Raw genomic sequence first — 12,018 nt, 5'->3', positions numbered from 1 at the left:
TGCACAGACAGAATTGTTTCAGTGCAGCTAAAGAAGAAACTGGGTGTCCCAGGCATTGTTAACTATATCTAGAACCTGCACTGTTCCAGCACAGGTCAGCAGTGACTGACAGTCATTTACTCTCTGTGGACTGCCTAAGGGTCTCAGTGACATGAGTTGGTAGTTCCAAACCCATTATTAGTGGATAAGTAACCACGCCACAGAAAACACAGATCTTTTGGCATGCTCAGCAGAAAGGCAAAAATTATTCAATCAGCATAGAAACCAACTATTCTGCCCATCCCTAGAAGTAGCCCTGCCATAACGGGGTAGCAGTACATTGATAGGGCAGTGTGGGGGAAGTCTGAGTTGTTTCTACGTATGCTCTGTCTTTTCTGTGATTAAGCAGAGGCTATAGAAATCCATCCTCCCCACCAGGCTAAGATGATAGGGCTATCTGTGCAGTAACTATTAATTTAGATTACGGTGGGCCAAAGCAGGGATCAGGACTCTATTGTGCAGGGCTGTACAAACATGTTGTTAAGAGACATGCCCTCCTTAAAAATATTCCAATGTATATGCAATTCATCACTAGGAGGGAAATAAACCACTCAGATTCTCAATAGCCAAAAATAGTAATTTATTAATAATTTAAAAATGTACATTCTTATAATAAATTCCAGCTTAAACCTTGTACACCATGAATTAGGCTCTCCCTCATTGGCAATCATATGCAAGTTCACCTTGCGTACGCACAAGTACACATGCTCACATGTACTTCCAGTTCTATAAAAAAAAAAAAAAGACAAAATATTGCATTTGAGGTGAAGCTCCCTGAAGAGTTTGTACAGAGATAAAGCACTGTTTAGCGTATCTGAAATGTTTCTGAAGACAAATCTCTTCCAAGACGATCTATTTACAAAGGTTTTTTTAAAAAAGTGAGAAACAGCAGTACAAGGGGGAGAGGGGGGACTTACAAGGAAAATAAAAATAAAAAAGGAAGAGACTCCACTGATTCCCAGAATGTGAATAGCAAATTTCTGACCATAGCCATTGTCTCTCAAGTTTGCCTCAGCTCAATTGAACAATAAAACCAAGCATGCTGCAAATGTATTCTTTGCAAGGGGGCAGGGGGACAGAAAAATAATTCATGAAGAGCACAAAAATGTAGCAGTCCTTTGGGTTGATTTCTTTTCTATAGGCGAAAGTTACAAAATAAAAACATTGCCCATGGATTTAAGATTAAATATTTACACTGATCAAATAGCACACTACAGAACTGGCAGCAAACAAGTACTCCAAATACACAGAGCTGAAACCTCTCTCTTTGGCTCCTCTAAATGAAAAAAGAACCAGTCTTCACTGAAGACAACAATCTATGTTACAGATCCCAAAGCAAAGAAGGAAGGAGGAAATTCCCAGTCGCTAGAGAACACGTGCTCAGAATGCCCAGTCTCCCCCTACTGTTGGAAGTCCTCAGTTCCAAGCCCCTGGCCAGGCGGGTGGTTGTGCAGGCAGCAGGTGTGCTGCCTGCCTTGGGGCTGTTCCTTCTGGGAGACCTCGGCAAGTTCCCTTGTAACCTTTTCCAGCGTGCACTGGCAGGGGACACGAGAGAGCAAAGCTCCATCTCCTTCCTGCTGCCAGAGGGAAACCATTGAGGAATGATCACAGGATTCAGACCTGGTGGGGAGGCCACGGGGGAGCGCTCACGTGGACTGCCGGGAATCCACTTGGAAGACGTTCTGGTTGGAGGGAGTGGTAAAGTAGAGCTGCTGGCCGGGCACGCGATTGTCGCAGGGGCTGCTGAGCCCCAGGGTCCGCTCGAAGTCCAGCAGCTGGCCCATGAAGTTGAAGTTGGGCGAGATGTTGGATTTCTTCAACTTGACAATGTCGTAGGCGTCATTCATGGACAAGTTGAGCTTTTGCATGAGGTATGCGACGGTCACGGTGACCGAGCGGCTGATCCCTGCTAAGCAGTGCACCAGGACTCCGCAGTTCTTCCCCCGAGCTTCATCTGCACACACAGAGACAGGGAACACAAGACAGAAGAGATGCTCATGATCCAGCTGTGACATAGGAGAAATGGGGGAGGCTGATTCAGATCTCACTTATTACCAGTGTGAATCAAGGTCAACGGAGACCGTTACACGAGTGCAAAACCGAAGTGAGATCAGAATCGGACCCTGAGCTCAGCACTGCATGGAAATCAGAAGGCTGATGCAACTTCACAGTGGCACAGAGGAAACATGCTGTGACCCAGCCCGGACTTTTTATTTTTATTTTCAGAAGATGCTATTTGCACTGAATGCTGGCCCAAAGAAAACCCGTCTCCCTGTGCACATTTCCCCCAGCATGTGAAAACTAGAAACCTCGCCGTGTGCCACTGAATGCTTTTCACAGACCAGCAGGCTGCAAAGATCTATTAAATTATTCTCCAACTCTTGTGCTGCTAACAATGGAGGTATTCAGGCATTTGAAAAGAATGAGGGAAGTCACAGGGGACAGCCCATTAGGAGGAACAGGATGTCAACGTTGCTGGAAAATGGGTTCCTTTGTAAAAGGAAATGCATTACAATGCCTGGAGATTAGTTTCTTCGCGGCTTCCAGCCCACATTTCTTCTTGCTGGGCTCATATTACCTACATACTTCACTAGCACCGGTATCTCTCCACCGGATCACAACACAGTTTTCCAACACACAATATGCCCATCCATAACCCTCTCTTCCCCGACTCAAATAAGAAAAGCAATCAACTCAGAGGAGATCAGAAATCCCCATGGTGGTTCCGCGAGAAAAGCAATATCAATCTGAATCGAAAGAGTTTTGAGGTGTGTGTACTATCTACCTAGAGTGATGTGTGTGAAGTGACTTTATCTAGCACCCTGGGTTTTAGGCAGAACTCCTCACCATTTACATTTGGGAAACTGATGAACAAAATTATTTAAATGAGTTCTAGTTTAAGCGCTAAATCTGAAAGGAATACAATTATTTATAGGAGATTTACCTTTAAAGACACTATACCTCTGGAAGGGATACCATTATTTACAGGCTATATAGCTAAGTATACCACTATAAATCTGAAATTACTTTTAATTGCAATTCTCTCTTGGAAACAAAAAAAAAATTTAAAACATCACCTCTGTTTTTAAGACTAAGAACTAGATAAACAATAATAAAACTACTAATAATAAATTCACTAGTGCGGACTCTCTCTATTCCCCAAATTTAGCACACTGGGATACATCGTTATGGGGTGATCCCATATCAGCTCGACATACAAATAAACATATTTGCAACCTGTGAATACAGTTGCTAATTCAAAAGGACTTGTCGCCTAAATCTAGAAAAACAAATTCTATCCGCCCTTTTAATTTCAATCAGTTTTGAAAGCCGAACATCGCGCCTCGGCTACGTGAGACATGCGGCTGACAAATACGAAAGATTAAGGGTTTAAACTCGGCAAATGATAAACGTCTGGTGGTCCTTTAGCGGTCATAATTCATTAGGGCTCACCTATGAAAGAGATGGCCTCGGGAAAGAACTGAGACAAGTTTTGACTCCAGTGGTCGGAGATGGGGATCTGCTTGTATTTAAACTCTCCGGCATTCTCAAAGAGATTAGGCAGATTGGGGGTCACATTCAAGATGTATTTAATGCCAAACTCTTCTAAAACGTCCAGATTGGTGGAGTCCTTAGCGCAGCCCAAGTAGAGGTAGGGTAAAATCTCGACCGGGAAGGAAGGCTGGTTGTTGGACAGAGGACTGCCATCTGAGTCAGTGGCACTATTGGGGTCTCGGTCCGTGTCAGATTCAATGTCGGAAGAGGAATCGGAGCTGATTCGCAGGCCCCCTAACCCCAGGACTGGCACAGGAGAGCTGCTGCTGCATGAACTGTCTAGGTTAGTTTCACAGTGCAGGGCGAATTCGGTCTGGAACTTGCTGAAGCCACCTGGGGAGGAAAGCACAGCACACATGCAATCTGAGATGCGGCGGCGAGTTGCTAGAGACCCTCTGCCGAGACAGACTCTGTATCCCCCCGAAGCCACACACGGAGAGAGGGGCACAAATGAAGCCACGTGAGGCGGCGAGGTTTGGGGAAACCGCGCTGGTGTCAGCGGGGGACAGGAATCCAGTCCACAGCAGGGCTCAATGCATTTCCCTCCTGCTGGGGCTCGCCACACAAATGGATAGCAGCGCGTTCCTTCGGCCACAACCCTTCCTTTCCGCACGGACAGCGAACCGGTTAGCACCGTCCGCTCTGCCCCGGGCCCCGCTAGCTCCCCACCCTGGTGCCTTCCTTACCCCCCTCCCCCCCGTTTGTGGCTTGCAGGGATTTGCACCCAGGTGGGCAGGCGCGAGGCAGCGTGTCCCCACATGGCTCCTGCACGCTTCGGATTCAAAGCCATGGAGGGTCATAAGCCCACAGAAGCTCGAGGCATGTGCGCGGCCCGGCTACAGCTGAAATGCCGCAGGCGACAGACAAAGAACAAAACCCACCCAGCGCCAGGTCCTAGTGGGGCGCCCCCCCTTCCCCCCGAGCCGCGGAACTGGGGCCGGTCCCAGGCAGGTCGGTGTAACCCCTCACCTTCCAGGTAAAACGCTTTGCAGCCTTCATCTTTCAGCCGCTTGAGCAGCAAGCCCAGCACCGACTCCCCGCCCGTGTTCTCGTTCCACTCGCTGCTGTTCTCGTCGTACAGCACCACGGTGTCGGTCCCGCAGCGCCGGGCAAACTTCTCCCGGTCCTGGTCGCTGGCGGAGAAGAGGGCGCGCAGGGGCAGGTTGCCCTTCTGCAGCCGCCTCAGCATGATGCCGGGCAGGGCCACGCTGATGGCCGACTCGATGTGGGACGACTCGTACAACTCCTGCGAGCGACAGTCCATGAGCAGCAGCCGGCCGTTGCCCAGCTCCAGCTGCTCGTTCAGCCAAGCCACCGTTTTGCTGACAGCCATCTCGGACACGAAGGGAACGGGCCTGAACGTATCTAGCATGAGGAAAGGCTGGGGGCGAGCGGCGTGCGGCTTATAAACTGCCCGCTCACTGAGGCATAAGGCTGAAAACCTAAACTGAACTCCGGCCCCCAGGAAAATGACTCACCCCCTCCACACACACACACCCCCCTCGGGCTGCCTCCCCTGCACGGACAGCGATAGATGTGCGGGGAGGATACCAATGCTCTGACTCCCCAATGCGGTTGGTTGCCGCACGCCCGGACTGCCTCGCTTTTTCTCAATGAGTCCCTGAATGAACCTGTCTAATCGCCGGCCCAGTCCAGCCGCTCGGGCTCTTTCTCCTCCCTGAGTGAATGAAATCCAATTAACGGGCCACTGACTTGCCCTCCTTTCGCTGAGCACAAAAATACTGCACTGGCCCCAGCTCTTGTGTGATCCCTCTCCCTCTGCCCCCCTTGTGTGCGCCTCGTCAGCCCCGACTTCCCCCCCCCCCACTCGCCCCCCTGCTTCTCACAACGTGATATCCCCTCCTCCTCCGCTCCGTCCCCTTGATGTGATCAATGTCCCTTTGAATCAGCCCCGCACGCCCCCAGCGCCAGGCAGCTCCTCAATGGATACAAACACGGAACGTCTCAATGGATACATTCTCTCGCCCAGCCAATGAGGGCGCGCGGAAGGGGCTGTTGCCGTGGAGACGGACCGGCTAGAACAGGTTGTGTTGATGAATTGTTAATGAGTTTGTCATTCACAAAAACGGAAAGGAATTTCCGCTCCGGATAAGCTGAGTGCAAACAAGCAGCAACAGCAGCTCAGCGGGAGGAAGGAGAAAGAGGCGGTGGAGGAGTGGGGGCAGGTGAGGGGGGAGACGCAGCCACCAGGGCCGTACTGCTGAGGCTCATGTTTCCTTCTGGTAAAGTTCACACATAGCAGCAGAGCGATTACACAACAAATGGTGCAATTGTATGAGGAACAAGAGGGACCTTCTCCCTCTCCGAATTGTCTCCTCAAAAGCCTGATCTTGGTAGGAACGGGTTTGGCCGCTGTATCTCCCACAACTCCTCTGGGTTGATTTTAGCCTGGCTTTTAATTACAACTTTTTTTTTTTAAAGCCCTCTTTCCGGCCGGCGGGGCAAGTGTTGTATTTGTCCTTGATTGCTCTTTGCAGTGGTGAAGCGTACCGCTCTAATCTAATCATTTCCTACGCAAACCGGGCTCTCGCTAGACTGGGAAACAGAGCTCGAACGCCGCTATCACTTTAAGAATAAACATACAGTCGCTTGCAAAGGGTTTTACATTGTTTGTGCGGATGACCTCAAACAGGCTCCCGAGACAAAGCGGCCTGCTATAAGAAAATACGGGTTTTGTTCTCCCCTCCAGGCAAGCAACGCTAATTGTCCAGGTGCCCGTTTTAAATAGGGCTAGGCGTGGGCCAGAGTTAATGTGTGTTTTAGAAAGTCATGTGGCATTTGCCTTGGTGTCCGCCTGTAGGTTTATTGTCCATTGTTCTGAAAGCCTGACATCAAAGAGTCCTCTATAGCAGAGGGATCCTTTCCTCGTTACTCATTTCTGTAGTACAAAGCCCCCGCGGGCCTGAGGACGCCTGGCCAGAGGGGATAGCCCGGCTCCCAGGCCCATGACATAGTTCCCGTGCCAAGCTGTAGCTGTTCCATTGACAAAAAAAAAAAAAAAAAAAAAAGGAGGCGAAATGCATTACAGAAGCAAAGGCCTCCCACCGTGTCTGTGTTTAAAACCGGGGACGGGGGGGAGAGCCGATCGGCAGCCGCAGCGAGCCCCATGCAGCCATTGGCTTCGGGAGCTGGAATCGTGACAGAGCGGAGCCCACTCAGCTCTGCCGCTCATCACCCCCCACGGGGGACCGCCACCGCCTCTGCGCTGGGAGCCGCTGCACAAGCGACCTTTCCTAGCGCAGCAGCCAGCGGGGCTCCGGCCTGGAGACAAAAGGGAGCGTGCGGAGCTCCGAGCCGGCCGCGGCATTCCCCGGCAGGGGCCCTTCCTGCGTGCACAGGGGCTGAGCGCCCTGGGCAGGAGCGGGCCCTGCTGGAGGAGAGCTGCCACTGAGCGCGGCTCGGCCGAGCTGGGGGTGGGGAGGACAATGTACCGGCGCAGACAGCGCCACCTTCAGCGCTGGGCTCTCCGCTCCTCGCAGTTCAGCAGGTCCCGCTCCGCAGGTCTGGCACAGAGGAAGGGCCCAGGTGGTGTAAAACCCCCAGGTAGGGCCGTGGCTTTGACAGTGAGCTGCTTGGCGTTTTGAAAAGCACAATTCACAAGCCTGACCTGACCTCTGATCCTGTTGCTAACAGCTGGCTCGGTGCAAAACCGGTTCTAAAAGGCTCACCTCATTTAGCTTACCACTGCTGGGCCGGAGCCACATTTATATCTGAGACATCAGGAGGCTCCACAGACAGCCAGGGCTATGCAATAATTAGATTGTCCATTCCCTGGGGCGTCCTGGAGCAGTGCCTCTCAACCTTTCCAGACTACTGTACTCCTTTCATAAGTCTGATTTGTCTTGCAGTACCCTCAAGTTTCACTTAAAAACTATTTGCTTACAAAAGTAAACATAAAAATACAATAGTTTCACCACACTATTACTGAAAAATTGCATCCTTTCTAATTTCTACCATATAATTATAAATAAATCAATTGGAATATAAATATTGTACTTACATTTCAGTGTCTAGTATGTAGAGCAGTATAAACAAGTCTGTATGCAATTGTAGTGTTTTTTATGTAGCCTGTTGTAAAAAAGTAGGCAAATTTCGAGATGAGTTGATGTGCCCCCTGGAAGACCTCTGCAAACTCCCAGGGTACACTTACTCCTCGTTGAGAACCACTGTCCTAGACACTCCCGTTACATGAATATTCCCATGTATTCTGCTCAAAAACCTACATTAGGAAGAACATTAAAACTGCAATGTTAAGTCACTAAAAATTCATGAACTGCCAAAATGAAGGTTATACATAGTATAACAGTATAATTAATGATGGCAAAGGTCCCATAGGTGACATTGAGCCAACAGCACACAAGGGAGTGATGTGGCCAGCATCACATCCAACCACCTTTGATTGTCCTGACCTGGTGGATCAGAGACCTATTTTGCAGCGGGGTGAACTGGAGTTGGCCTTTCAGCAGGAGATCAAGTGGAGACTCCAACTCAGGGTTGTAGTCAAGTGCCTTAACCATTCAGTCACATACACACTATTTTCATAGTATCCTGCTTCACTACCTATTTTGGAGGCTTAAAAGTGGGGTTTCAGTAATTCCTAGACTTTGTGCTGTCTCTCAGCACTGTTCAGCCTGAATAACAAAGGGCTCACTATTTTAACTGTGGTCCTACATTAGTCACATATGTGCAGCACAGCTCTTTCTTTTACAATGTTATTATAAAGTGTTATCATTGTTAAACTTTGCACACACAAACTACAATTTAATGGCCATTATGTGGGCAAATCAAAACAGATTTTTACAGGAACAGTGAACTTTATTCTCCCCACCACATTTCAACTTTCCGCTGTCACTCACTTCAGTGCTACAGAAATTTTTAAAACTCCTAGGTTTTTTTCCATAAGGGGGAAAAAGGGTTTTCCCCTATTTCCCACATTCTCAAACATCTTTGAACTGTTTTTGTTCAAATTTTACAAAAAACGTGCTCTCAATTTGGATACAAGGCCAGGAAAATTTCAGCTCTCAAGGTGAAAATTATTTAAAGGATAAGCAACTGAAAACAGGGTACCAGAATGGAAACTCCTAGGTAACCTTAACTGTAGTTACCCCTAGAACTCCAGCTGTATTAGTAGATTTACCTTGCAACAGCTTTGAATAGTTCTGGATACCTATTTTTTAAATAATCAGCTATATTTTCTGTCTTAACCTCCTTCCCAACAAGAGCTGCAGTCTGAAGAATGTGAGGGCTTATCTTTATTAGAAAAATTAGGTCATGTTAGACTAGGAGCTGAAGGAGTCATGTTAACATGATGTAAAACATGATTTAAAAGTCAATATAGAGCAGAACAAGTTGGTTTTAGCATTGTGACAAACCATGGCCAGTTTCTTCTTCTTTTGTATGGGGAACTTGAAAAATAACATTAAAGGTCAACCTTCAAGTTTATCATCTACTCTATGGCTTGTGGGGGCATGGAATGAATCAAGGCCACCCTCTGGAGGATCTTAGTGGGCAGCTGTTCACTTGATGTTCCATGGTTTGGGTGTCTTCTTCACATCCACATATCAGGCTGTCTTTGTGTAGTAGATAATTGCAATACCAGTTTGAGGTTTTGATACAGTTCACTGTGATCCATATCGCATGGTGAAGCCAGATGGTTGGTCTGTAGGATCTGTAACCAGATGTTGATTCTTGACCGTTCTGTTTTCCCACAGCCTCCACCACTTTTCTATTGGTGACAGTCCTGAGGTTTTGAGAGTTTTGGCATCTAGCTAGAAAAGGTTCTTGGCTTTTAGGTAGCATCTTGGGGGCGGGGAGTGGAAGGGGAGGGGAGGAGAGGGGTGAGGTCTATGAGATCTTCATAGATGAGCAAGTCTGGGTTAATTTCTTCATGGCTGTATTCTCGTATAGTGCTGATTGTCTTCAAAAGGATGATGGAAAGGTATGTGTGAGTTCAGGGAGCCAGACTGCTACGCTGACTTCAACACTCCTGTGACAATTCTGATAGCAGTGTTCAACTGCACTGCTATGAGAATTTTGTAGATGCACTACCTGCCTATATTAGTGCACAGTGTTCAGCTGTTGAGAAAACAAGGGCCAAAGTAGCTGTCCACAAGGTGTAAACAGCTGATCCTCATTAGTTTGTGGCTTATATTATTCCTAGCTTTTATCTTGGCAGTGGTCTCTGTCAGATCTTGGCAGTATGTGAAGCTATGATCCAGAATCACTCAGAGATATTTCAAATGGCTAGCTGATATGACATTAAACCCAGCTTGTCCATGTCTACACTGACTGCTAAGTTATGTTTAACATCACATTAGTTAACATGCTTCTTCAAGATTATGTTCTAACACAACCATATCTTCCAGTGAAGACAAGCCTTGGGAGAAACACCAGAATATTTCATAGTTATGGAAAAAATAAATATTTCTTAATACTGGGCCTGATTCTGCTCTTAGTTACACCATTGTGAACAACAATTAACTTCTCTGAAGTAAATGCAGTTTCAATTGTGTAAACCCATGTAAGTGATAAAAGAATGAAGACGCTTGTTTCAAATATTAATTTGTTACTTTATAGTCTTATGATAAATATATCTTTACCTTTCTGATAAAGTTTCGTGGGAACATTTTTTGGAAGAAAAAAATATTCAGATCATCATCATTTTCAGTGCCATTTTAATGGCAGCGATTTAAAATAAAATCTTAGTCATTCAATAGTTTAACTGAATGTTATGCAGCCCTATCAACCCTAATGAAGTGCTTGCCTGATACTAATGAAATAATACTACTACTTAAGACATAGAGATTCTCCTCGTCATCGCCACTAACTTCAAAATGCTTAACAAAGGTGAAGAAGCATTATTATTATTATTATTTATTATGATTGAAATTTTACAAACAAACAATGAGACCCAAACCAAAGAAGATGGTGAAAAGTAATATGAAGTACCTTCATTCTAAGAAGTGGGTATGTATTTTCTAAGTAAAGTTGGGTCCACAGATTTTGCATGTCACAATGCCATGATATTGTGTTGCCAAGTGTCATGGTTCCTCACACTCCAGTTCGGAGGGAGGCCACTCTGCCTCACTATTGGCAGGTCGCAAGTAACAGTCTTATCCGGGAAAGTTCCAACCTCGTGGGTGGGGTGAAGCACAACAGTCTTTGGCCCACGGTCACCTGGCTGGGACAGACCGTAATTAACAGCCTATAATTAGCAATCTATCAGGGAGCTCTGGCCCTCTGGGTAGGGCAGAGCCACAAACAGTCTTTAACCACAGCCCCCTGGCTGAGGCAAAGAGCTATAAACAATCTGTAGAGGAATTCTGGCCCTCTGGGCAGGGCAGAGTACAAGCAACACACGGGCCTTCTGCCTAGGGATGCATAGGCCACTACCCCGGGGTGGGGTTGGCAGCAGGTAGGTAGGGGGACCCAGGCCCACCCTACTCCACCAGGTCCCAGCCCAGGGCCCTAACAGTGGCAGATGGGTCCACCACTGGGTCAGTGCGGATCCTCCTGAAACACAGACTCACCCTCAGGCATCAGAACTGGACTAGAGTCTGGTCCTTTTGGGCTACTTCCTACCAGAGTCAGGGTGTAGTGCCCCATGGTCCAGAGATCCTCCATCTCCTCAGGGTACTCAGCTCCATCAGGTCTTAGGGGTCCTCATCTGTCTCCCCTGATGGCAAGTTGTCAGTCCACTCTGGGGCTGGGCCAGGTTCTTGCAGAGTCATCTGCTCCCTAGAAGAGACATCCACAAAGAGACTCTCCCATGGCCCAGCAGCAACTGAGCTCCAGGGCTATCCTTTTCTACTTCCTGTCCTCTCTGGTACTTCCAGTGAGGGGTCCGAGGTGGATTTGGCTCTGTCCACCCACGGGAGTGTAGTGGTCCCTCACACTCCAGTTCCAAGGGAGGCCACTCCACCTCACTACACCAAGTCATCGCATGGTGAGGTTTGCACCGGTGAGACAGGGAGCCGAGCCTTGCGTCCCTGGAACAGGGGTGTTTTGAGAAAACTGAAGACACCATGAAAAGCCAGTTTGGCCTGGCACAGAGGGCACTAGGAGCAGAGGTCCCTGAATGAAGCAACCCCCCCGCACACACACACACAAGGAGCCTGGGACTTAAAACCCTCCTGAGAGCTGGAACAATTTGGAGATCACAGCAGACCCACATGACCTGTACACACAGGACAGAACTCCCGTCCACCCTTCCCCATCTTCTTCTTATGTTACACCCAGGCCTGGCCAGCTTCAGGTAGTGCATGTGTGAGTATGAAAGTGGGTTAGGGCTTGGGACACTACAGCTTTCTTTCTTCCTCTGAGTGACGTGGGAAGCACCCATCACTCTCCGCTGTTATTTTATTATTTTATCAATAAAGCTTTAAAATTTAGACACTTGGTGTG

At 47.9% G+C, this 12,018-nt stretch overlaps 1 protein-coding gene across 2 annotated transcripts; it reads right to left on the bottom strand.

Moving 5' to 3' along the window:
• Window positions 1-1,685: 1,685 nt before the first annotated feature.
• On the bottom strand, window positions 1,686-4,966 carry DUSP6 (dual specificity phosphatase 6). 2 transcript variants are annotated; one of them, XM_077807700.1, is made up of 3 exons: window positions 4,564-4,966; window positions 3,493-3,927; window positions 1,686-1,993 (listed from the first exon to the last, which is right to left on the bottom strand). In XM_077807700.1, the coding sequence occupies exons 1-3, from the start codon at window positions 4,964-4,966 to the stop codon at window positions 1,686-1,688; spliced, it is 1,146 nt and encodes a 381-aa protein (XP_077663826.1). The 2 variants fall into 2 exon arrangements, with proteins under 2 accessions (XP_077663826.1, XP_077663827.1); XM_077807701.1 differs by lacking the exon at window positions 3,493-3,927.
• Window positions 4,967-12,018: the final 7,052 nt, after the last annotated feature.

This window comes from Eretmochelys imbricata, chromosome 1, assembly GCF_965152235.1.
Source record: "Eretmochelys imbricata isolate rEreImb1 chromosome 1, rEreImb1.hap1, whole genome shotgun sequence".
NCBI classification, from domain to species: domain Eukaryota; kingdom Metazoa; phylum Chordata; order Testudines; family Cheloniidae; genus Eretmochelys; species Eretmochelys imbricata.
Note: the sequence above shows the minus strand (reverse complement) of the source record. Positions and strands in the feature narration are given on the sequence as shown.

Excerpts from the sequence above, each read along its gene's own strand:
- DUSP6 (XM_077807700.1), bottom strand. The coding sequence starts at position 4,966 with ATGCTAGATACGTTCAGGCCCGTTCCCTTCGTGTCCGAGATGGCTGTC. Across the intron at positions 3,928-4,563 it reads CAAAGCGTTTTACCTGGAAG|GTGGCTTCAGCAAGTTCCAG; the intron begins GTGAGGGGTTAC and ends TTTCCTCCCCAG. Across the intron at positions 1,994-3,492 it reads CGAGGCCATCTCTTTCATAG|ATGAAGCTCGGGGGAAGAAC; the intron begins GTGAGCCCTAAT and ends CTGTGTGTGCAG.